Raw genomic sequence first — 25,802 nt, forward strand, 5'->3', positions numbered from 1 at the left:
TGGCAAATGGTGTGAGCCCCGGAAAGAGGGGCACAATAGTCCTGCTGGCCTCTCCTGAGGCACGTTCGGTTCAGGCAAACGTGGCCGGCTGGCAAACGGGCGCCTCTTGGGCTGGGGCGGGGAGAGAGGGAAGAGCCAGGTGGGGGGAGGAGGGGGCCGCGGGATGGCGGTCTTGCCCTGCCAGTCACATCCCTGCGTGAGACCGCTGTGTTTTTCACAGGATACGTTAGTGCCTAATGCTCTTTACAACCCTCTTCTTTGCACCTTGTGGAATCTGACACCAAAGTGGGAACCGTGAGTGAGATGCTTATGTGGTGGGGAAGTGCAGCAGCTAACCACACATTTGTTATGCCTCCCTCTCAAACATCCTGATGTTGTTCTGGTTTAAAAAGCCACCAAGCTGTCCATGGAGGAGAAGGCCCTCCAGGGACCAAGGCGGAGGAAAGACATCCTGGAGAGCAGGAAGGTGAGGCGGCTGGCGGCCTTTCTCCCCGACGCAAAGCAGGCGAGCTGCACCGTTTTGCTGCCTGGGAGCCAAAGCGAGCCTTGCTTTGCACAGCAATGGCCAAGGGGGCAGCCAGAGGCTCCCCACGGCGTCCTCTTCGGGAGCGCGGGAGGGAGCAGCTGGCCTATGCAAAACTGAACGGCACCTGGAGTGCCTGGCAGCAGGTGCCCTTGGTTCCCTTTGGTCTTGGGGCGTCCAAGCGCCACCCCCTCTGCCACCTGCCTTCTGGCCGGGGTGACTGGGATCCAGCTGGTCTTTACGGACAGGAATTGGATCTCTGAAAACTACTCAGCTGGCCCCAGAGATGCGGAAGCTGCTTCCTCGGCCTGGAGACGTCAGCCGAGCAAGGAGAAGGGGCAGCTGAGGGTGGTCTCGGCCCTGAGTTGCCTCCGGGGTTCTGATGGGGGTAAAACAGCAAGCCCTCCTCACCGCCCATTTGTAAGAAAAAAATCAAGATGCTGGCCACGATTTTGAGATCAAGACTCTGCTTGTTTTTTATGAGAGTTTCAAGGAGCTTCAATCACACCATTGTTGCCACCATCTTGACTTTTTTGCCCACACCCTGCCTCACTTTCCCCTGAAAGGGTCTTCCTGTTCTGCTGAAGGTCTCAGCTGGAGCTGTCGAGAGTCAGTATAAAATTGCAGCAGGGTATAGCTATGATGTAGCAGAAACAAAACCCAGATGTTTGAATTGTTCCAGTTTTGACTGAAACAAAGTCCGGGGGGGTTCTGGAGTGATTTTTTTGGAGTAGACACGGTGGGCCCATCATCCCTTCTCTGCCCTTCTCTGTGTGGGCTGTGTGCTGGGCCCCCCGCGGCCCACGTTCCCTCCCTGCATCTCCCCCGCAGCTCCCACTGTGCCTGCAAAGACTGTTGACACCCAAACCTTTCCTGCTCCTACCCCACGGCCCAGATCTGCCCAGAACAACCCTCTCTGGGGCCATATCTGGGGCAAAACTGGACCTTTTTTTCCATAAATGGACCAAACCCTCTGAAAGAGCCTGCTTCACTTTGGGCATGGACCACCCTGAGCCAGCTCTTCCATGCAGGGAAAAATTGGTGGATTAAACATTTTGCTAAACATTTTCCTAGAGCCAGTTTGGTGTCGTGGTTAAGGGCCCAGGCTAGAAACCGGGTGACCCTGAGTTCTAGTCCCGCCTAGTCACAAAGCTTGCTGCATGACCTTGAGCCAGTCACTTTCTCTCAGCCCTGAGAAGCAGGCAAGGGCAAACCATTTCTGAAAAACCTTGCCAAGAAAACTGCAGGGACTTGTCCAGGCAGTCTCTGAGAATTGGACATGATTGAACAGATTAAAAGAAAAAAGATTTCATTAATATTTTATTACTTTCTATTATATGAAGCCACCTTGGCTTCGTGGCTTGAATCTGGCCCTCCCCCATCTGAGTCCAGCATCATTTCTGCTGCATCACACTGGCAGACATGTTCTTACTTATTTAAAATATTTCTAGGGTACAGTTGGTCAGTGGCATTCTCTCTGCCCAACCTACCTCACAGGGCTGTTGGTGTGAGAAAAATGGAGTGCAAGTTGTGCCACCTTTTGGTCCTTGAAGGAGGCAGGTCTAAATTACTAATAAATTAAAATGCTTCCATTCTTGTCTTGCAGGACCAAGGGAGCAGAAGATGGCAGCGGCCAAGCTGAATCCCCCTCCTGTCAAGAAGGCCGCCCCTCCTCCTCCTCCTCCTCCTCCTCCTCCTCCAGGCCCAGTGAGGCCCGGTGGGGCAGAGTGTAGCAGGTCTTCCTTTGATCTAGGGCTCAGGCCAGAAGAAGCATACACAGATAACCCTCGACTTACGCTGAAAATTAGGACCAGAATCTCTGTCGCTAAGTGATGTGGTCGTAACTGAATCTCACAGTTGCTAGGCGAGGCAACTTCCTGCCCACTTCCCACAACCAAAGTCAGTGGGGCAAGAAGTTGCAAGTCCCAAGCTGGTAGGCAGGTAAGTGGCTGCTGCCAGGTGGGGGAGGGAGTGAGAGGGTACGCAGGAGTGCAGGGGAGGGTTGGGGATGGTGCGAGGGGGTGAGCGAGAGGTGCTGCATGGCGCAGGCCAGGGATGGTGTGTGGCAGTGTGTGGTGGTGCATGAGAGGTGCTGTGTGGGTTGGGGAGAGTGCATGCCAGTGCGCAAGAGGCACCACACGGGTTGTGGAGGTTGTGTGGGGGTGTGTGAGAAATGCTGCATGGATCAGGGAGGGTGCACTGGGGTGTGGCATGAGTTGGGGAGGGTGTGTGGGGCTGCGCAAGTGACTGGCACGGCATGAATGCAGAGGGAGGGGCTGTGGGAGGATGCACAGGTGGGGGACACTTACCCCAGTGATTTGCAATCTTCCCTGCTGGCTTCCCTTTTGACTTTCTGGGGAAGCCAGTATGGAAGGTTGCAAATAGCTTGCAGGGCACTTGGCAGCCAGTTGTAAGTGTGAATGGGTTGCCAAGCACCCAGATCACGTTCACGTGACTGCGGATGTGCTGGGATGACCGCAATTTCGAGGACCAGTTGTAAGTCTCCTTTCTCAGCACTGTCGTAACTTCAAACGGTTGCTGAATGAATGGTTGTAAGTCAAGGACTCCCTGTATTTTGCTTGATTTTGCTGACTGTGGAGATGCCTGATTGCCACAGTCCTGACCAGTGAAGCTAGTAGGAGTGTCCTGGTGCCAGTGGAGACTCGTAATTTGGCTGAGCTTGGGGAGGGTGTATTGGGGGGAAGAAGGTGGGCTTTGGGTTGGAAGTGCAAATCTGTGGGGGGACCTGCGCCGTAGGGGGAACAATATCACTACTGGTTGGCAAAACAGGAGGGCTTCCCAGCAGATCCTCTCCAAAGACTTCTAGGGCCCTCTTACAGCCCAGTTCACCTGCAGAAGCTCCTGTCTTCAGCCACTGAGGAGCCACTCAGGGATGGGGGAGAGAAAGTGCACGCTGCCCCCTTGCTCTCTGCTGGAGCCCTGAAGGGGCTGGTGAGGTGATGGACTTGCCAGCTTGGATCTAGATTTGGATCTGGATTCAGTTTTCTGTGGCTCCAGCCAGAATAATTCTGCTTTTGCTTTTGTCTTCCTCATGGTTGGATGATGGTCCAGCCCCACAAGCACTCTGGGAGAGGAAGGAGCAAGGAGACAGGTAGACGTCACCTACAGTTTCCTTTTCCCCAAAGGCACAAAACAGCAGCCCTGGCCTTGAGAGATCCCCTCCAACTCAGCCTCTTCCAAAGTTGTCTTGGGCAGGGAGGGGGCCAGGACAGGCTGTGAGCTGGGCCCCTGCAGTGGACCGGCAGTTTCTTCTGCTTTTCTCCACAGAAACAGAGGCTTTTGACGCTGTCCTCATTCCTGGTGTCAAACTGAGCCACCCAGCAGCCAACCTTCCCAAAATGCTAGGGAAGAGGCCCCCGGCCAGCTGACGATGGCCAACCCATCTGTGAGCTCTATGCAGCCAGCTGCTGCCCAGGGAAAGAAAGAAAGAAGAGATGAGAGATTTGGTGGTTCACAGGGAGCAGAAGAAGCGATGTCGGCGTGCAGAAGGTGGGGTGACCGCGCTTCTTCTGTGGCTGCTTCTGGTGCAGGGATCCCCCCCGTTGGGATTCCTCCTTCCGCTGCATGGATTCCACCCCTCATCACATGAGGGCCACCTCTTGGGAGGAGAACAGAGGATCACAGACTCCACAGCTCCAGTTGCCCTTTGTGTCACCCCTCCAACTTTTGAGAGAAAGAGATGACTTCTTGGGCCAGGGAAGCTATTGCAGCTTAAGAGGCATGCCACATTTGCAGAGGCGGCTTTTCTTATTCCTCTTTCTAAATTCAGAGCTTAAGTCTGGCTGGCTTGAAGGCACACTTGTGAGTTTTAGAGTCGCTCCTAACTTTTTTACACACGTTTAGGCACCCCCCCCCCCAATTTATTTTCTGAGAAAGTCGCTGGGCTTGGGCCGGGCAGAAGAGGTCCTTGTCAATAAAACTGATGCTGGCTGGAGCATCCTCCCTTTTGTTTTTTATGTTCTTAATCTCCCAAATAAGAAAAATCAAGTGAGCCAGGAAACCTGAGATATCCCCCGGGCACCCCTGCTTTAAACTCCTATCCTGTTTGTTTTTTAAAATAAAAAATACCACTTGAGTAAGAATTATAACACCAAACCCGATGATGTTATGATGCCATTTTCTCTCTCATTACTACCTACTGTATATTTAATATGATGAGGGGAAACAGCTTTTAAAGTCCCCACAATTGTGGCAAGTTAGTTAATGCCTGGTTGGCCATTGCAACTATTACAGTGACATAAGAGACTTTTAAAAGTCAGCATTGTAGGAGTATCATACTTAACCGAAGACCACCAACCCTGAACCAAAGACAGTCCCTCCACCCCCTGAAAAAAAGAAAACAAAACGTTATCGTTCCCATTACATTATGCTCAGTTCCTCCTACCATTTTCAGAAAAGCCTGAGGTGGTGGGAGGGGGCAAGGGAGACGAGAGCGGTCTTCCTTTTCCGTAAATACAGCGCTTTCTGTTATAGTTTCTTTGAAACAAGGTATTGTGTGAGAAAGGATGTTTGTGTTCATCCTTTCCAATATAATCTTTTTCTTTCTTTCTTTCTTTCTTTCTTTCTTTCTTTCTTTCTTTCTTTCTTTCTTTCTTTCTTTCTTTCTTTCTTTCTTTCTTTCTTTCTTTCTTTCTTTCTTTCTTTCTTTCTTTCTTTCTTTCTTTCTTTCTTTCTCTCTCTCTCTCTCTCTCTTTCTTTCTTTCTTTCTCTTTCTTTCTCTTTCTTTCTCTTTTCTCTTTCTTCTTTTCTTATTGTTTGTAGGTTTTTTAGTTTTGCATTAGTTTTTATGTATATAAATTTTAATAAAAAATTTTTTTAAAAAAAGAAACAAGGTATTGTGTGCTTCCTACTCTCCAGATGTGTTGGGGCTGGCAGCTTGCAGAATCTCCAGCCCACGTGGCCAAAGGAAGGCTGGTCTCAGGTCCCCCCTCCATCTCATCCCTTTATGTCCTCATCGGAGCTGCATTCCTTAAAAGACAGCCTGGCATTTGGGGTCCTGGTCAAAGGGTTAGTGCAGGAATGACCTAGACCTTCCCTTCCCATCATCTTTGGTTTGCCTCTGTGACTTTCCTCAGAACTGCAATTACTGATTAATTTGATGGCATCACCCCCCCGCAAAGATAAAGCTGCAATGCAAGGGATAGTGTAGGTGGTCCTGATCCTGCCTGGCACCCCTTTTCTCTGTCTTGTGCAGGAGTTGAGGGAGCTGACTGGTTCTGAAAGCTGTGCAGAGAGAGCCCAAAGTCCTGGAGAGGGTCCAGAAGCTTCATTGTGCTTTTCTCCTGAAATTGTTCCCCTTCAGAAGGTGGTTCTGAATCCTCCCCTTTTAGTGAAGAGATCGATCTCCACCAGGGCCTTTCTTAACTAAGAATTCTTAGCCATTGTGGTATCCACATCATGTCTTGCAGGGATGAAAGTTAGTTGTCCTGTGGTGGGAAGGGAAAGACTCTTTTGAAGGCAGCCTTTTCCCAGGTGAATGTTAGACAGCAGCTCCTCTTTGCTCCTCGGTTCCCCAAGGTGAAGAAGGCTTCCATCCCCACCAGGAGGGATACTCCTACCCTGGTCCATGACTCGGAAGAGCTGCAGGTATTGCTGGAGGACATCAAGACAGAACTCTGCTCCCTGAGGACCCTCCTTGATGGGATGCTGGACAGCATCAGTGAGATGGGCTGGTAGAGTGGGTGGGAACCCCCCCCCTTTCCCTCTGGACAAAGAGCAAGTTGTCATTGATATTTTTTGCCAGTGGGGTGACTCCCTGGCTCAGAGTTCCTTGAAGAAAGACCCATCAGCCATGCTCTGTTTGCGTGCTGGAAAATCAGAGCAGGTGGCAGAAGAGCTTCATCCTGCGAGCAGGGATCTTGCTTTGGAGAAGCAGCAAAATAAGCAGCTTCCCCTGAAGCTGAGAGCCAGCTGTGTGCTCCATCTGGGGGGCACAAGAATGAAAGACAGCTGTTTATGGGGTCTCTGCAGTCCCCCCTTTCTCTGCTGAGCAGGCCTTTCTGTTTCAAGGAAGTTGCAGGTGTGCAACAAGAGGCTTGGAATGGCCCTCCCAGCTATGATGGGAGGAGGATCCCCCTGTGCAGCTACTGCTGGATTTACACCCTGCACTAAACTGCAGCATGATCCTGGACACTGGGATTTGTAAGCCACGCTATGTGATCCCAGGCAATTGCAGATTAACATGCTGCATGAACTCACTCATGCATTATATTTATCGTAGCTCCATAATATAATGATGGACAGTGTAATTGCTGCTTTGGCTGTTCTCAGGAAGTACCAATTATGCTGTTCATGGTGTTCGATGTCTACCTGAAGTGTGTAAGGGCAGAATGATGTGTGCACCCTGTATTTCTGTGGATTTCCTCCTGCTGGTCTGGGAGGTGTGAAGGGCTGACCTGTCTTCAAACTTGGATCCCGCGGAGCTTCGGAGCCCCTTTTCCTGGCAGGGAAGACGTGGTGGAGCTCATGGGGGCTACATGGGCGGCTCTGCAGGTGAGAAGTGGGGCCGGAAAGAGCCCCAGGAGAAGAGCGACACCGCCCTGCCCTCTTGGGATGCCTCCTTGGCCCTTGGGGCGAAGACGATCCTTGGCTCACCTGCATTTGCTGACATTTGCAGGCAGAAACCGACCAGCGGAAGCAACTGATGCCACCACGTGAGCCATGGGGCTCCGCCGGTCAAAAGCTTCTACCCAGCAGCGGACCCTGGAACTGGCCAGCCTGGGGCTTCTGCTTCCTCCTTCCCCGCTCTGGCGGCACCCTCTGCCACAGGCTGAGCAAGCCGTGTGCCCCGGGAACCCTCCCCCGCTTCTGCAAGCTGCACCTCAGAACGGACGGGGGCATGTTTTATGGTTCACTGTCCGACTCTGCCCCAAGGCACCCCCAAGCCTGGATTCACACCAGGAGGCGCTACTGTGTGACCAGCAGAAGGGAGCAGCACTTGTGCTGCCTTGCGTTGGGGGTGGGGGGCGGCTGTTGGGATGGGGGGTGCCATGCGCAGGTGAGCATGCTGGCAAGCGGTATCGCAACTGGTTTGGCTGTGGCCTGCCACAAGCAGAGCCCGAACGGCTGTGCTGGAGCCATCTTGGTCCCCTCCTTCCCCTGCACGGGCTGTGGGCCGCGCTGGGTATTCAGTTTGGCCTGCCCGTCAGAGCTCTGCTCCAGAGGACAAGCCTTTCCTGTCACCCAAGCCCAGAGAAGCCTCTACTGCGGCAGTGTCTGCACAACGAGCCAGTGAGAAAGTCCCATCAAGGTGATACACTAATCTCAGTCACCTTTTAGCCAGGCTTCTTTGGGAGGGGGGAACTTAAGTTTTTTCTGACCCTGGCTAGTTTTATGACTCAGTGTACTGTGCAAAGCTTGAGTAAATCCAGTATCCAGGCTATATGGGCTCTGTGAATCCAGCCAGGAGATTCTGGAGGAAGATGTTCTGCACCAGGTGGGGCTTTGCAGCCTTGTTGCCCAGTCAGGATTTGGCACCATCTGCGCCAGAAACAGCTGGTCTCTCTTCTACCCCAATGTCTTCAGGATCCACACATGGGGGTGGGGTGGGGGTGTGAGGAAGGTTTTTTCTAAGCACCAGCACTGTTTTCTAAATGCCACACAGGTGCCTCATAGTAGGCGAGGCCACAGGTGGACACAAAAAGGTGCCAACCTGAGTAAAACATCAGTGCCCTACATGGCTCTTCATTCAACCCATCTGCCTGGGCAGAGCTGAGAACTCTGACCTCCTTTTGTGGCGGCCTTTCTTCCAAAAGAAGCAGTTGCACACTAGTATGGCACAGCAACAGCTACGTTTAAAATGAAGGTAAGGCCCAATCTAGGGGTGTGCAACGGACGATACTGGGAAGCAGTTCCTATGTGCCTGTGCTTCTGGTTTCCAGCAGCAGGGGGCGCCCCGAGCTCTCTTCTCCTGCGTCTCCCCCCAATTCCCAGCTGTCCCGGCTGGCCAGCGGTGTTGGTGGGCTATTGGGAATCCTGGGGGCGCTGTCCCTGTTGATGGTGGGACTGCTTCGCTTGCCTGCGTTTCTAGCTCTGATCTGTCCTGCCTGGACCTGGGGGAACATCCATTCCGACTTCTCTCTTCCCTTTTGTGCTGTCAGCCAAATGAGCCATCTGTGCGCATGATGGAGCTCCAGTCCAGCAGGCGCCTCCCACATTGTGTTCGGCCTTTCTTGCTGGGGAGGAGACCACCTTTTAGTAGGGATTCTGTACATGAGCAGGGGCTGTGCTGCAGGTGAATCTTGGCTGCTCCAGAGCCCTGAGGTCCGTCTCATGGTCATGATCCTGTTCCTTGGGGGGGGGGGTCTCAAGTGACAGCCAAGAAATCAGCATTTAAGAAAGATGACACCAAATGCCGCCAAATGTTTTTTAGGTTTCTGTTGGCTCCCATTTCCTCAAGAAGGCACTGCCCCTCTATCACAAGCCATCATGGTTTGTTAAAAGTACTGGGTCGCCTGTCCTCCCTATTCCCAATCTCCCCGCAGCATGCAGGTTCCTATGTCACACTCAGTGCCATAAAGGCTGCCAGAGATGCGGGGGTGGGGAGGGTTGGTTTAAGGGTGGGAAGGGGCACGCAAGGACTCCGTTGGGCAAAAATGTTCTCATTTCCTTCGTCCTCCACCTCTCAAGTGGAACATCAAGATTTGGTCCATCCCTCCTGGCGGCATCGTCAGAAGGCCCTTTGGGCCGTGCCAGCAGGTGGTGGGGGTACACTGCGAGCCATAAGTGGCCTACCCTGAGCTGGACCCTGGTTCAAGCAATCTGCTCAGCTGTAGTGCAGTTTGATGGTTTGGGGCATAGCATCATGGGCAGTTTGTAATCCTAACTTTACAGTTTAGCAATACTGTATGCATGAATTAGACCACTAATTAAATTAACCACCCACAGTCCAGTGGGTCCTAAGCAGAAGAACTGCTGATTACATTGGAAAGGATGAACACAAACATTTTTTGGGGGGGGGAGATTAACTCTGCTTGGAATTGGACTCCCAGTAGTTGAATATAAGAAACTATGTCAACTTTCACTGTGCCAGATGTTCACTTCCAAGTCTGGTGGAACGGGGCAATTTTGACAGACTTAGAGAAGATCTAGGTGGGATCCCACTGAAAGGCATCCCCAGGAGAAACGGAGGCGGGGCTTGGGTGAGGAGCTAGGCGACACACCCATCAAATTTGCAGACTACCAGAGGGATAGCAGACACCCGAGAGAGCAGGATCAGGACTGATAAGTGGAACAATGGGCCACAATCTTCAGGACTGGTTTTAAGTCGTGCATTAGGGCCGGATGATGGAGGTTGTCAGGGGTACTTCAGTGCTGGAATCCTAGGAGGCAGGGATTGGACCAGATGACCTCCAAGTCCCCTTCCAAGTCTTGCATTTTGTAATTTCAGGCCTTTAGCCTCGTGGGCCCCATTCAAATCCCAGCTCAGCCAAAACAACTTCACAGAACCCCCTTTAAGTCTCCACTTGCTGACACCATCTCTTTCACATTTTGTGGGAATCACCCAGCCATGACCCTAAGCCAGTTCCAAGCAACTGAAGGAAAAGGCTAGGAGGAGGGCCTGGCATCAAGGCACCTGGAAAAGAATGTGGGAATGTTTGCCGGGGGGGGGGGGGGAATAGCATGGATTCAAAGGGTTTCTCCACAGACAGAATGGAGGCAAGTAGTTTGTTTCCCTGAAGCAAAACACAAATCACTCAGAGTTGGCTGCACACCAAGCGTAAAAATACAGACGCCAAAACTTAAGCTTTTGTAGGCAGGAAAAGACTGCCTGCCTTCCTGTCCCCCACCCCCCAAAAAGATTTCAGCCTCTTCCTTGCCAAAGGGAGAAGGGCTTCCTCCTTCCCCTTGTCCAGTACTCCAAACAGTCTCCTGAACTGTCCCCTCTCCAAGTTTGCAGGAAAACATCTGGCGAACATCTGGTTCTAGTTACAGGAGGAATGAGCGGAAGGGCTATTTTTATCACTCCTCTCTGGGGGGGGAGGCAAGCCAGGAGGAAAGGGAGTGCACTGGATCTCTTTATCCCAGGAATAATGATCCCCCCCCCATGCCTGTCTACAACAGGGTTTCAGTTCTCTGGAGTCCAGGGTTTGGCTCTGTCACGGATGAGAAAATTAACTGCTTTCCCTAATTCCAAAACTAACTCTTCAGAATTTGATTTAAAGCTGCTTATTTCATGAACTGCATACATGCACACGCACACACACGCCTGGGCCAATCACAAGCCCTTCCAGCAAAGGACAGAGGCTCCTATTCCCAGCTGGACGGGCTTAATCACTTTGGTCTGGGAAAAGCTGGGAGAGGGTCAACATCCCCCCCCTTCCAGCTGAAGACCAGGGAATCTCTGGGAGATGGTGAGAGCGGGGAGCCAAGTGTGGGAACAGCTCCCTTCTCCCACACAAGGCCCAGGAAGGCCCAGTGAGAGCCTGGGATGGAAGAACCAAAACTCCTCAGGGAAAGTATCAGACATCCTCCATGCTGGGGGATGGCTGGACTGGCGCTCAGTTCAAATTAAGTTGCACTGCAAAAGCACCCCTGGAAGGAATCTATGCCGCTCTTGCCAAGCGATACAAAACTGGTACCCTCTGGGCACTGGGGCTATTTTTGAAGATCGAAGGGGGTGAGAGTTGAGTGCCACAAGAAGAGCGTCATTGGAATAATTCTGTTTTATAAAAGATAAGGCACAGTTTTACACTGTAAATTGAGTATCTGTTAAAAATCAGTTAACTCCCGTATGGAACGAGGGAACAAGCAAAACAAAACCACCAACGGCAGGCACAGGACCCGCTGCCCCGTCTCCCTGCCAGCCCCAGCTTCAGTCCACGCAGGGCCACCGGCTGACTCTGCAGCCGCTCCGCCATCCCTGCCTGCTCGGGGCCTTTACGGAATGAAAGAAGTTCCACAGCAGAGGAAATTCTGGGGGACTCACACCCTGCTGCACCTCTCACTGGTGCACCAACCCTGGAGGAGGGTTGCTTGAGGCAAGATACTTCAGGTAAGGAACTGGGGGGATCTCCTATGGCTTGGCAAGTTGGGAGAAGAGCCTTCCGACCGGCTGGGGAGAGAACGGGTGCAGAGCGCATCACTTGGCACAGCACTCCGGCCCTGGGCAACGGATCCCCCAAGACGGAGGCTGGGCTGTTCCGCCCTGAGCCAAGCGTTTTCAGCAGTTGGATGTTTCGAGTCAGAACGTCTTGCACGCTTCTACAGAGCAGGCCCAAAGTCACCGAAGCCTCCTCCCTTAGTAGATCCTTCAGTGGAACAGGAAGAACCTTCCAGAGCCCCTGGTAGAAAACCAACATTGTCTCTGCATATAAATGCCTCCATTTATAACTCCCTTCCTTCCCACCCCGAAAGGCACTCAGAAGCAGGTCCTTGGGAGAAGTCCTCTTAGTGCCTCTGCAACAGTCCTGCCCAAACCAATCCTTGAGACTCCCACTGGCTGTGTGTGCCTCACGCTGAGGAAGACCTTCAACCTCCCGCCCCCCATTATCCCTCTCAGTTCAAGGTCAGGGTTGGCTGCAGGCACAACAGCTGTGGCAGTGCCTCAAGGAGCGCAGGGCAGTCGTTCGCTCGGCTTAGGCGTGAAAGAAGTCAGTCAATAGTAATGGACTCTCCCGATGGTACCGGTACCCGTTCCCAGAATGTCCGGTTGCCCATTACGCCAAATTTCTCTGAGGATCCGCTCACGCTCCTCCAGCCTCTGGGCACGTTCCAATTCTTCAGCCGAGGCAAAGACGTTAATCGTGAGGGTTCCATCTGGGGTGCTGGAGGATGCCAAGGGCAACTCCGTCATGGCTAATGCGGGCTCAGAAACTGCATGGTCAACCGTATCTTCTTCCTCTTCCTCCTCCTCTTCCTCCTCCTCCCCCTCGCTCAAGTCCTGCAGGCTTTTTCGGCGCTTGGGGGGGATTACTTGCGGGTGCCATGAGATATGAATAACCAGCAGGCAGAGGGTCAGCACCAGACCAAAGCAGACGCCCAGCACAAAGTAGAGGCCCACACTTTCCAGGTTATCTAGGCAAGACAAAGAGGAGCAGGGTCAGAAATGGCGGCTTAGGAGGAGGAGGAGGAGGTGGTGAGGGTGGGGGTTTCACTGGGCAAATCCTTCCCGATTTGTGCTCTCCAGGGGTGAGCTGCCCGGAGATAATGGGAGTTGAATCCAACATTCTAGGGCACCAGGAACAGGAAGACTATTCTAATCTAATCTAATCTAATCTAATCTAATCTAATCTAATCTAATCTAATCTAATCTAATCTAATCTCTGGTAGCATATCTGCTCCTCTGGGGTTATTTTTTAATTTTTCTATACTGCTCTTCAACCAGACTGGAAGAAGGGAATGGTGATCCACCCAGAAAACAATATGGATAGGGTAGATCCAAGGAATGGAACTTGACTATCTTCACCATTTCTCACTCCAGGAAGGACTTAAAAGAGAAAAATAAAAAACAGTCTTAAGTAAAACCACCAATGATTAAAACAATTCGTACAAAAATTAAATTCATTTTATAGATCAGAAAAGCAAAGTAACAGGCAATTCTATTTGCACCTGAAGTAGCTGTAACCCATAAATTAATGAAAAAGCATGTCTTCCAGGGTTTTCTGAAAGACAGTACAGGTAGTCCTCACTTACCGACCATTAATTCAGCAACTGTTTGAAGTTATGACGGTGCTGAAGAAATAACTTTATGGCCCATTTACAACCTTCACGGTGTCCCTCAAGTCATTACAGTTAGTACACCTGACCTGTGCTTTTTTCTTTCTTTCCCCCCTTGCAGAGCAGAGATTGGAGAGGGAGGAATTGCAAGAGAGCGAGCTGCTCTTCTACCCATCAGAAGCAACGCAATCACGCTGGCACCTTACAGTACTCTCTTGAAATCTCTCTCTCTCCAATCTCTCTGCTCGGGGGGGGGGGTAGAAAAAAAGCAGGCCATTTCTGTAGGCGATCTCTCGTTAGCCTGACCCTGCTTGACAGAGAAGAGAGAAAGAGATTTCAAAAGCGTATTATAAGCTGTTTGCATAGTGCGCCCGCGGCTCTCAGCCCTGGGCTGCAGGCGCGATTGCATTGCTTTCGATGTGCACAAGACAGTAAGCAGGCACTGGAGCATTCCAAAGTGGGGGGAGCGGTTAGGAGGCAAACAAAAGCTGGAGGTGTGAAACGGAGCAGTCTTGTCTCTTTCCAGCTGGAGAGCACATTCGTAGTCATGTGACTTCCCACTTAGTGACTGCTTCGCTTAGCAGTGGAGTTGCCTGTCCCAATTAGGGTTGTTAAGCGAGGACTACCTGTATAGGCAATCCTCATTTAGCCACTGCAATCTGTTCCAGCAAAATGGTCGCTAAGCGAACCATATGACTGAGAGAGAGAGAGAGAAAGATGCTGCGAAAATCGCTGGTTGCTGCTGTCTCATTTAGGAAAAGTTCTCTTGTGCAGCAACACCAGAGTTACTCTCACCCCAGCATGCATTGTTGTCAGGTGCACAAAATTGTGCATAAGTGCACACATTGGTTGGAAAATGATTTTTTTGCTACCATTTACTACCATTTATTACTGTTGTACTTGCAAACAGTCGCTGAGGTAGTCGCTAAATGAGGAAAGGCTGTAAAAGATCTTGAGGGAGCTGCAAAAGAGAGGTGTGGTCACTGCAGGTGAAATCCACAGGTGAGACCATGAGCAGGACTTCCCAGTTGACATGAGCATGCAAGCTGGACTGTATGGGGCAAGGTGATTATCTCAAGTGCCTGGATCCTAAATTGTTTAGGGCTTTATGGACTAATGACAACAGCTTAAACAGTTCACCGGCAACCAGGGCTTTCAGGACTACCATCAAGAGGCCTCACTCAGCCACCCCACGGAACGGCGCAACTGTGTTCTGCCCCAGTTGCACCTTCCAGGCCATATCTCAAGGTAGCTTCCTACAGAGTGGACTGCCCAATCTAAGGTGTGGGGCGGGGGGTGCTGATGGTGGACTGTGGAAGAGAGGCAGGCCTTTGAATTTCCCCGCAGCGCTGAGACTGAAGTCCTCAAGAGCACTCAACTTCCCTGCTTTTGGGATGTGTGAAGGTAGTGACAAGATGTGAGAATCCCGTTTTGGGAAGCAGTGGGCATGGGATGGCGGTGTGGGGGGCTGGGGGCAGGTCTGAATATTGTATGGGAAGATACGGCAGAGACCGGGGCAGGCTGCCTCGGGGAAGGCCGGTCCGTGCCTCGCAGTGGTTCCGCATGCCAGCCTCCGGGACTCAACCCCCTTTCCTGCCCAGCAGACCTCCGGGACCCCGGCCTTCAGCTGCCGTGGGCTGCCACAGGAAAGGCACCCCTCCCAGGTCCCATAAGGCAGCGATGTTTAGGGGAAGGGACTGGGAGTGTGCCTACCCTGTCCAATCTGGTAGAATGGGGAGACGTCCTTAGGGAGGGCCAGTCCCGCAAATGACCTGGCCCCATGCCATTTAAGGCTTTAAAGATAATAACCAACACCTTGAATTGCACCCGGAAGGAAACTGGGACCCAGTGCAGCTCACGCAGCAGGGTGCAATGTGGGTGAACCTAGGGGCACCCATCACTGCGCATGCCGTTGTATTCTGGGCCAGCTGTAGCTTCTGGGTGGTCTTCAAGGGCAGCCCCATGTACAGCACGTTGCAGTAATCCAAGCGGGAAGCGACCAAGGCATGAGTGACCATGAGCAAGGCCTCCCGGTCCAGGAAAGGGCACAATTGGCGCACAAGATGAATCTGTGTAAAGGCCCCCTTAGCCACAGCTGCCACCTGCTCCTCGAGCAGGAACTGTGAGTCTAGTAGGACCCCCAAATCAACTCAGTCCAGGGGAGTGCCACCCTGTCCAGAGTCAAAGATGACGTATCACTTGGGCCAGGGGGGCCAAAGACCCAGAGCCACTGTCTTGCCAGGGTTGAGCCGAAGCCAGTTTCTCTCCATCCAGACCCTTCAAGCCTCCTGGCACTTGGTCAGCACTGCAACAGCATCACCTGCCTGGTCAGGGGTGAAGATGTATAGCTGGGTATCATCAACATACCATGCGGTTGGATGATCTCCCCCAGCGGTTTCATACAGATGTGAAAGAGGAGAGGCGAAAGACTCGAGCCCTGAGGCACCCCACGTTTGGGGGCCTAGGCTCAACCTCTCCTCCCCCACCAACACTGACTAGAACCGGCCATGGAGGAAGGAGGAGAAGCATTCCAAAATAGTGCCTCCCACCCCGGCCCCTGAAGCCGGTCCAGAAGGATACCACAGTTGATGGTACTGAAAGCCGCTGAGAGGTCCAGGAGGGCCAGGATGGTTGCACCACCCCATCCCGAGCCCTCCAAAGGCCACCTACGGGTGCAACCAATGCTGTTTCAGTGCCGTGCCCTGGCCTGAACCCAGACTGAAAAGGGTCCGGATAATCCACTTCACCCAGGGCCCGCCTGTAGCTGAGCGCCAACCACCCTCTCAACAACCTTCCCTAAAAAAGGGAAGGCATCTGGGCATCTCTCGTGCCGCTTCATCTTTCAGAGCTGCCCAGTCAACCATGGTGCTCCATGAGACCCACGTACAGAGTCCGCACTGGTGCGATTTGGCCCAGGGACCCCGTCACCTGCTCGTTCCAGGCTGTGACAAGGGCATCTGCTGAGCCATGTGCCAGAGTTTGGGAAAAACCCCAAGCTCCCCCTGAAACTGCACTGGGTCCATCGGGCACCTGGGGTGGGCCGATGTGATGGAATGGTATGGCGAAGGCTGCACTGGGGGAGATAAGCATTTCCCTAGCCCCCAGAAAGAGCGTGGGAAGGTGAAGAGGATGAGGCTGGCGCCACCCCAAGGAATTTGCAGTGTTTGCTTGCTGGCTTGGGGAGTTTAGATTCAGTCTGGCGAGATTCTGTCCCGTAGGTGGAAGCTAATAAATGCAACAGAACTGTGTCTGCACTGCCTCGGGGAGCTCTTTGGGCTGAACCTGACAGCTTTGCAGGGGAAGAAAGGTAACCCAGGGCTAGTTGTAGGCCAAGCACGTTGTGTACCCATATAGCACTCCCAAACACCGTCCAGTGTGGTGGCAGGCACGCCCCTCACAGGCCAAGCCCCATTTTGCCAGCTTACCTCGGATGTGCGCATAGGCTGCGATGCTGCTGCTCAGGAGCTCCATCTCCCCTTCAGCGTCCGTCTCCATGGCGGATGCCTTTGTGGTACCTGGAGAGGGGAGGGCAGAGTTTCAGCATCGTCCTTGCTCCCGAGGACTGAGCCCTCACTTGCCCTTACCCTGCCTAGCCGGTGTGTCTTGATTGTTTTTAAATTAAAAATTAAAACATAATCGGCTCATTACATTTTCTTCAGTTGCTCACGGCCGCTTATGCACTGATTGTCTTCCATTTGATCCTCAAATACATGAGCACGTGAGGTGGGCTCGGCTGAGAAAGAGCGAGTGACTCAAAGTCACCGGGGAGTCTCCATTGCTGGAGGTGGATTGGAACCCAGTGCAGCGTTTTACACTGTCCTGGGACTTAAGATCTGGAGTTAAGATTTTACCTCCTGGCCACGGGAAGTGGATCGGCTGAATTATGAGGCTGCTCGTTTACAGGAGGGCAGGCTTGGCAGCCTAGGAGGGCTACCGGGAACCCGCTGCCACATTTTTGCTATACGCTCTCAAATCAAGCATTCAACATTTGGCACTTTTTGGTGGTGTATTTGTTTTTGCACCACAAAAGGGACAGAGTAGGTATATTACGCTTCTGCAAGGCTGAATGCGTCATCCCTGCACTGACACCCTGACACCCACCAAAGCAGAAAAGAAGCTGAACATGTTTTCACCCCCCTTCATTCTGGCAATGCCTCAGTGGTCTCTGTCACGTCTGTCTCTCTTGGAGGTGGACAAATGGGGGTGGGATGGGGGAATCCCAAATACAGTGCAGTCCCTGAGTAGGAAAAAGTTGCCTACTTACTTTCAAGAACTCAGACTAGTATGAGGCACACAGCTACCTTTGCTTTAGCACTCCAGCTAGGCAAGTTAAATAAAAGAAGCTTTGATTCCAGGATGGTAGCAAAACAGTGCCCTTTTAACCAGCAAGCACAGCCTGGCTCCCCCGGGCCCTGCAGACACACCATGGGATTCCTGGCAGAGGCCGCCGAATCCTGTGACCGTCGCCCATCCCAACTGCCCTCTCCAGGGAAGCCAAGAGCAAATCCAGACCCTTCGCAATCCCTACTCAGCAGCCAAACAGGAGAGGAAGCGGCTTGTTTTCCTTGCCCTTTGCTCTGGCTCTCTTCAGCCCTTAAAACGCCCCGTCTTTTCCGAGCTGCAGAACGTGGCAGGCAAGGAAGGGAAGGGAAGGGAAGGGATCTCTCTGGAGCTTCCTGGCTGGAGAGGAATCTGGAACCGCCCCTCCCATCCCCAAACCTCATCCAGCTGCCCTCTTGTGCGTCTGGCCCCAGGGCTTAATGGCGGCTGAGGACTGAGGCTTTTCCCTTCCTTCTATCTCCCGCCCCTCCAGTGCTTCCTGTCACTGTCAAGGGACGGCTGCATCCCAGAGGCAGAATGACAGACTGGGTGTCCAAGCTTCTGTTTCTGCTCCCACACAGGGCCAGTCCCCAGGCCATGTCTGTTTACTGGACGTCAAGGACGCTGCAGAGTCCTGGTGGGGACTGCGGGGCCCAGTCCAGTGTAGGAGCCACTCTGGACAGGGCAAGGCCTGGTGAAGAATTCAGTGGCCCATGGGGCAGGCAGGGCAGACCACGGAAAGGCCCTGAGGACAAGGGACTGGCTTTGGACAGGAAGACTGGAGATCAACTTGCATCTAGAAAAAGGCTCCTGGGGTTCTCACTGTTATGCGTATTATGGCTATCACGACTGCTACCAGATCATACCAAGGTCTGGAGCGAGTCCACTTCTTCATCTTTAATGGAGACACCATTAGGAGGGTAAAACACAGGTCTAGCATACTGCAAGCTGAAAAGGAGTCTGGTAGTATGGCAGCTTGGAGCCTAGCTGAGAAGATGGCTTAAACCTGACTTATATGGAAGTCAGGCATCTGAGTGATGTGAGATCCCAAGACTGTCCCGAGGCTCTTCTTCTCGCAGCTGCTAATTGCTCAAAGCAGTTTTCTAACTAAGTTCCATGGAGCCGCAGGGTCAGTTCTGTGTGAACTTGAGGGAGTTCTATGAAAGAACAAGTTTTAAAAAAAGTTCACTCAAATGCAGCCAATTTTCTACCACCAGAGCCTCTTGATCAGGGCTTCCAGGATTAAAAAAACCCAAAAAGCAAAAAACCTAACAGCTTCTGCCAAAAAAGTTTGAAAAGCCTATCTAGAGTTCTGGGCACGTTTTCTGAGTATCACTCTGGAAAGTGGACCAAGATTTAGTAGATGCTTCTATAGACAACAAGGGAAGCTACTCTCCATTAAAATATAATCAAACAAAGGAACAAACACAACGGATGACACAAAAGCAAGAGACATTGATGCTCTCCTCTGGAGAAGGAAAACAGCTTTGTTACAGGACAAGATGACTTTCTGAACAGCAGAGGAGCTGTTGATGTGTCCTGCCAGAAGATAAGAGAGACACGTTGGGGTAGTTGGTGATTCGTTACAGGGGCATCCAAAGCAAAGCCAGTTTTCACAATGTCACAAGAGGGATGGAGTTTGCATATTTTATCATTTGCTCCCTTGCCCCTTACAGATACCTCTCTCTGCTCAGTACTGTGAGAGACAGAAACAAACATGTGTTGTCTAGAGTCACTGGCTTGTGAAGTGTGCTTTTATCTAGGAGCACAGATTAAGGATATTACAGAATAACTTCCAAGATTTCTCAGTTCCACTGACAATTACCCCTTCCTCCTCATCCATGTGGGAACAAATTGTGCTGCAAAGACAACTACACCGTGGGCTTTGAGGATCTGGAAGGAAGTTTACGGACATTTCTCTCCATCCTTTCACTCCAGGGAAGAGAAGAAGAAAGGGAAAATGCTACAGGTCTGGTTTTGGGGAGGATGGATATGTTATGTGAATGACAGACTGGTACAGGATGGACTGTCCCTCTGCAGATCTATGTCAGACTTGATCAGGAGAGTCTCAAACTACCTCTGTAGGGCTGGAGATGTAAAGATATAAGATCTTCAGATAGTGACTTGTGCACTGCAGGAGAAAGAGAGCAACTGAACTCTTAAGTCACCAAGTGGAAACCAGTAATAAGGAAGAATACTGACTAACAAAGGTCATGGTTGCTATCTTCATAGTAATGCTGAGAGTATAAGGACCTGAACTTTTATTCCAGGAAGAAAAAATATTTGATAGGGGTAGCAAATTTGGTAGGATGATTCTAACGATTAGAATAGAGCAACTGAACAGTGTAACTTGGTGAAAAGGAACAGAAGCAATAGAAAGGGGGGAAGAGAGTGGCATTTTATGTTATAAATATTCACTTCTCCAGAAATCCAAGGGATACTTCTGTAAAAAAAAAAAGTGGAGGAATTAGTAAAAAAAAATAATAATAAACCAAACAAACCTATGGCAAAAGATGCATTACTGCTCACCCATTCAAGCAAAAGATGGGAATTATGCCTTTCAAAAGCTCAGTGTAGATCTGTCAAGGAAGCAGGAAGGAATAACAATGGAAGCAGACTCTGCAACGCAACCCTTACAGAAAATTCCTGACTTAGCTCGCTGACAGCTCTACCTTCAGAGGGTGGGGAAAGGCACAAGAAGATCTGCTATCCTTCACTTGATATTAACCAATGGAGAAGAATTAGGAGCACGAGTGGAAACAGCACGACTACTTGTTTTTAAAGAAAACTAGCTCAGCGTGGTCAAACCTATACTTTGGACTTCAAAAAAGCAGTTTTAAAGAACTCAAAGCAATTATAAGTAGGACTTATGTAAGAAGCAGGTGATAGACAAGTGAGCACAAAATGGTTGGGAGTTCCTAAAAAGGCATTATTAAAAACACAATTGCAAACTATTCCAGCAAGGGAAAAAAATAGAACAGAGTGTGGTTGCACAAGGAGCTTAGTGAAGATCTGATATAAGAAAGAACATCTCCAGGAAGTAGAAAAAGGGATGGGTCACCAAAGAACAGAGAGATCCAGTATAAGGGAACTGTTGTAGCATCTGCTCAGTGAAGATGGCCAAATGCTAACTGGTAACACAGTAAAGAGAGCCAGTTTGATGTAGTGGTTAAGGCAACAGGCTAGAAACCAGGAGACTGTGAGTTCTAGTCTCACCTTGGGCATGAAGCCAAGTTTCTGCAGCCGGGCCTGTGAGTTGAGCGGCCGGAGTCGAGGGATTTCCAGCAAGCCCACACTCACATAGCCTTTTGGACACAAAGTTCTGCAGAGCCTCATTTCTTAATCACTTTTGAAAATTGCTTAACTGCCTTTCACCTATTAAGAATCTTTCGATCAACAAGTTTTATAACACACACCAGGTGAGTTTAGCAAAAGGAGTTTTAAAGATAAATTTAAGGATTTTTAAAAAATCTTTTTTTTTTAATAAACAGCAAAAAGGTGATTAGAACATTGATTTTGGAAAGTTATAAATGGATTAAAGGTCCAGATGGATTTGAAAGATTTTGAAATTAATCATAAGTTACATTCCTGTGGGAAAATGTTGTTGTTTTGAATTCTTAAAAGAAAATCTGATAGGATGGGAATTTGAATGTTGGACACTAGAGGGAACCAGAAGGAAGTAAAGATTACAATTAAAGAACACTTAAATTTGACTTACTAACACAGAATGGAGCATAATACTTTAACACTGGATGTACTGGAGAATATTTGTGACCAATGGACCCAGAAGATAATCTTAAAAATATCTGCCATTATAGATAGACTGTGTTCAGATGTTAAGGAAGAGGAACAAGTTTCACTGGACAAGACTGAGTCTTATCTGAAAGTGGATTTAAAAATGACAAGCTACAAGAATGATATGGAAAAAGATGTTACATTGGATATAAAAATGAACCCAGCTGAAGTCTTACTAATTAAAAGGGCAAACAAATGGCAAATCAAAAGTATGTTGGATTTACAAAAGAGATCTGTTAAAGTTCTGAAGGATTTTGTGAGAAGGGACAAAGAAATGAAAACAACCTCTAGGACATTATTTGAAGGGATTAAAGATTAAGACTGTTTATTTGATCAAGGTTAAAATATTTCTGGTAACCCTTAATGGACTTTTGCTGACCAGGACTGAACGACGAGGCTTCAAAGATTTGTTTATAGATAAGAGATGAGATATGGGATGAAGAGATTTTTTGTTGCATTTTAAGAGAAGGTGATAAGTTGCTAAAATTATTTATATTTGGTGTGACAAAGGGGGAAGGCTTTTCTCTTTCTTTGCTATATTACTGTATTATGTTTTCTTTTTAAATTTTTTTCTATTTCTATTTTCTTTTTTTTCTGCACTATTTTTTCCTTTTATTCTTTTATTTTCTGTAGTTTGCATTAGTTTTTATCTGTTTAACTTGAATGTTTAATAAAATTATACACACACACACAAAAGAACAACAAAGATAATTGGGAACTAAATTTCTAAGAAACTGAAAAGTTAAGTTCTATGAGAAAAAAGCTGAAGGAACTGGGAAGGTTTAGTGGCGAGATGGTAGAGAAGAGACAGCAATTAAACCCCTGAAAATGATGCAGCGCAGAAGCACCGAGGTTGTCCTCCGTCATTCCAGAGGGCACAACAAAAATAATGGAACTGCGGTACAGGAAGCCCCATTTCAACCAAGTGTTTTTTTAACAGTGAGCGCCATTTGAGCATAAAGGAAGGACGACTTGGCAGGGAGGTGGGCGCCCCTTCCCTGGTTGAGGTGGAGGCCAGGCGGCCCTCTCTTTGGGATGTCTGAGTTCAGATGCCCACAGAGAGCAGGGGCCGGACTTAAGGGCCCCTTCTAACTCTGGGGCCCTGGGAGGAGGAAGGGGAGATAGCAACTACCGGCAGCAACTCCAGTTGTTATTGTGACACACACACACACACACACACACACACACACACACACCGCTTTGGAAACAGCCCGGAGGGGAAGGTCGCCCTTGCTTTCACGGCCGGGCATTGTTCCGATGGAAAAGGGCACTTCCCCGCCCTGCGACCGGCCGCAAAGGAAGGCGCAAGGGCCACTGAGCGAAGGGACGCGCCCTCCCTCTGGGGGCGACCCACCTCGCCAGGGAAGCACCCCGCTCCTGCCCCCGCTGCCGGGGTCGCGCGGGGCTCCTTTGCAAACAGTCTTCCGGGAGCGCGGGACGTTCCGGGCTTGCAGCGCGCCTCGGACAGCGGCAGAGCAGATGCCCTCGGGGGCTTCCTCTCACGAGCGCCCAAGGCACGCCCCGTGGGCAGGAGGCGGCCAGCTGCGTGCTGGCAATCCTGGCTCTTGGGGGGGGCATCTCCTTTCCGGAGGACTCCCCGGTGCTCGGCGTCGCTTCGTTCTTCTAGGAATCTGCTACCAAAAACGCTCACGATGGCCGGGGAGATCGATCAGGAAGTCCCGCGGCTCTCCGGAAGGGGGGCGAACGCGGCTCCCCTTGCGAGGAGGCGGCTTCCAGGGTCTGGGGCAGTGACGGAGGAGGGGAGGCCGATTCCGGGGAGCCGCAGCGCCGCCCGGGCGGGGCTTCTCCTGGGCACAGGCGCTCCAGGCTGCGGGGCCTCGGCCCGGGCCGGCTGCAGGCAGGAAGAGCGGGGCTGCAGGCCGAGGACACCCCCGCAGCCGACCCCGGCGCGCAGGAGCCTCGCGGGGCCGCTCGGTCGGGCCGCACCGAGCCCGCCTGGGGCGCGCCGCTCTCCCGGCCCGGGGAACGGCAGATCCGGGGGGCGCCGCCCGCGACCCCGCTCCGCCCGCAAACGAAGGGGCGAGGCAGCCTCTGAGCTCGCGCAGAGTGTTTGCCGCGAGTAGCAGGCCTCGTCCTCGGCGGGGTTCGGGGGAGGCTCGCCCGCGCCCCCCCCCCCCGCGCAGGCTGCCGGTCCGGGAGGGAAGCCCGCCCGAGGGCGGCGGCCGCCGAGACCGCGCCGGGAACTGCTCGGAGCGCCCGCGGCGGAAACAGCAGCAGCCGCGGGCGGCGGGAGCGCGGGGGGCGCCGCGCGGCGGCTTACCTGTCGCGCCCTCGAGGCTGCGGGCGGCTCGGGCGGAGGGGTCCGGCCGGGGCCGACGAGCCAGGCGTGCGTGCGGGGTCCGGCCGCGGGCGGAGCGGGGAGCGGCGCAGCTGGGGGCGCGCAGGGCGGGCGGGCGAAGCCCTCCGGCCGGGCGGCGCGGGGCGCGGGCCGTCGGGCTGCGCAGGGAGTCGCTCGGAGCGGGACTGGCGCGCCGGAGCCGCCCTTCCGCTGAGACGGCCTCCGGGGGCGCTCGCCGGCGGCCAGCAGCAGCAGCAGCGTCCTGCCCACCGACGGGAAAGGCGCCCGCCTTGACCCGCCGCTCCCGCCCCGAAGGCTGGGGAGGCGCCGTCCGGGCGGGCGGCGCCCGGTTCGGAAAGATGGCCTCTTTCATGCGGTGGACGTGTACAGCGAGGGACTCCGAGCGTGTGCAGAGCGCCCTTCTCGAGCAGGCGCGGGTCCTTTGACCACGGAGCCCCCGCTTCAGCAAGCGGGGAGGCTGCGGCCGGGCCGTTCCCGCGAAGGAGCCCGCCCTTCGCCGGGGCAGGGCGGAGGCAGCGGCGGCCGGAGACTCCGGCTTTTCCCCGGCGACGTCCTGCGCTGTGGCTGAAATGCGAAGAACGCAGGGCGGAAGCGGAGGGCGAGGGCGAGGGCGGCTCCAGCGGGCAGCTTCTGCCCCCCCCCCGGCCCGGGAGGGCGCCTCGGAGCCCCCGGCTGGAGCGCTGCCCCTGCCGGGGCTCGGCGACCGACGGGCAGCGGCTGGACCGGGTCCGCGCTCTTGCCGGGCAGCGGCAGCCTTCCTGGCGCCCCCGCGGAGGAAGAGATGCGAAGGCCGGAGCGAGCGCCCCGCCCGCACCCTCCGCCCTTCGGCTGGGCCCGCGCTGAGCCTCGCCGGAGGGCTTCGGCAGCGCCGCTCTGCTCGCGGGGAGCAAGGGGAGCCCCCGCGCCTGGAGGAGAAGCGGTGTCCCCGCGGCGCAGCGGGCCCGGGGCACCGGACGTGGGAGCGTGCCTGGGAGGGTTCGGGGGGGGCGCGGCCCAGGAATGCCTCCTGCCCTCCTCGGAATGCAAACCACGCTGCCCGATGCCACGGGGGCCAGGAAGGTGCCCTCCCCGCCCTGGGGAGCACGGGCAGAAGAAGGGAAGCTGAAGCCCACCTCTCTTCCCGGCAGCCGTTTGAGCGTCCTGGGGGCTGGAGACTCCCATGGGAATCCTCCTGGGGAAGCTTTCCTCTAAGGCCGGCCGGGGGCCGCAAGATGTCATTCCATGACTGGCCAAGCACAGAAGAAGATTCCTGCTTTCCTTTCAGAGAGACGGGGGGGGGGGGGGTGCCCCCTCCTGCACTATTTACCTGGGCAATCGAAGGTGAATGATCCAGGGCCGCCGGGAGAGCTGGGAAGCCCCAGTGCACAGAAACTCCCAGCTCGTCCCCTCCTGCTGGTCCGTGTCGTCTTGACTGGAAAGGGAGATGCGAACGAGGCACAGAGATGTGGTCTGGTTTGCATTAAGGTTGCAGAGCAACAGGAAATAGTTGCTGGCTGGGGCCAGAGCTCCCCCTTCCTCTTAGATATTGGCTCTGGGGGGCCAAAGGAGGATCGGTTAGGGAGTAGTTGTGCTTTCAGGCTTGTGCAGGACCTGCAAACGCTCTGATGGACACAGCATCAGCCAGATGAAATAATTACTGCAAGCTAGAAAAAAGAGCAGACATAAAGACAGCACATCAGTGGGAAGGGGCAGTAGTACCCTCTTCCTTTAAAGTGTTTTTAAGAGGGATAAGATGTGAATTCATCTAGATCTAAGTGCATGCAGATTTGAGACAGCCCATGGGTGGGCAGAGAATACAGATGGCAAGAGGCGGTCGCTGTCGTGCTCCAGAGATGCAGAAATTTAGCTCTCAGAACTCACTATCTTCCTGGCTTTCAAGTGTTCCCAATCTCAAGTTCTTGTTTTTAGGGCAGTCTTGCAAACAGCTTAATGGGAAAAAGTAGATCTCCTTCAGCAGAGAACTTGCTAAGGTGGATTCTCCTGTCTTTTAGGCCATCCAACCCTCTGTTATTTTTCTTGCTTGGCAGCCAGTCAGCAAGACTTCTCCAAATGAGCCTCCTAAGTGTTTCTTTATTATGCGAGGATCCTGCGCTCTGGAGAGGTCCATAATGCTGAGAAGGGTGGAAGGAAAGAGAAGGAGAAGACGACCAGCAGCAAGATGGATGG

The 25,802-nt window shown here is 52.5% G+C and overlaps 1 protein-coding gene across 3 annotated transcripts; it reads right to left on the reverse strand.

Moving 5' to 3' along the window:
* Window positions 1-11,187: 11,187 nt before the first annotated feature.
* EVA1B (eva-1 homolog B) lies at window positions 11,188-25,423 on the reverse strand. Of its 3 annotated transcripts, XM_088154062.1 has the most exons (4): window positions 23,598-23,726; window positions 22,671-22,947; window positions 16,627-16,716; window positions 11,189-12,559 (listed from the first exon to the last, which is right to left on the reverse strand). In XM_088154062.1, exons 3-4 carry the CDS (start codon window positions 16,694-16,696, stop codon window positions 12,141-12,143), a joined length of 489 nt encoding a protein of 162 aa, XP_088010188.1. In that variant the 5' UTR covers window positions 16,697-16,716; window positions 22,671-22,947; window positions 23,598-23,726; the 3' UTR covers window positions 11,189-12,140. The 3 variants fall into 3 exon arrangements, with proteins under 3 accessions (XP_088010180.1, XP_088010188.1, XP_088010175.1); XM_088154054.1 differs by lacking the exons at window positions 22,671-22,947; window positions 23,598-23,726 and adding an exon at window positions 24,943-25,423 and having other exon boundaries at window positions 11,188-12,559; XM_088154049.1 differs by lacking the exon at window positions 22,671-22,947 and having other exon boundaries at window positions 11,190-12,559; window positions 23,598-24,792.
* Between the last annotated feature and the right edge of the window lie 379 nt (window positions 25,424-25,802).

Source organism: Python bivittatus, unplaced genomic scaffold (assembly GCF_059951505.1).
Source record: "Python bivittatus isolate LINGU-HERP-01145 unplaced genomic scaffold, Pbiv_v1 ctg000040_np1212, whole genome shotgun sequence".
NCBI classification, from domain to species: Eukaryota; Metazoa; Chordata; class Lepidosauria; order Squamata; family Pythonidae; genus Python; species Python bivittatus.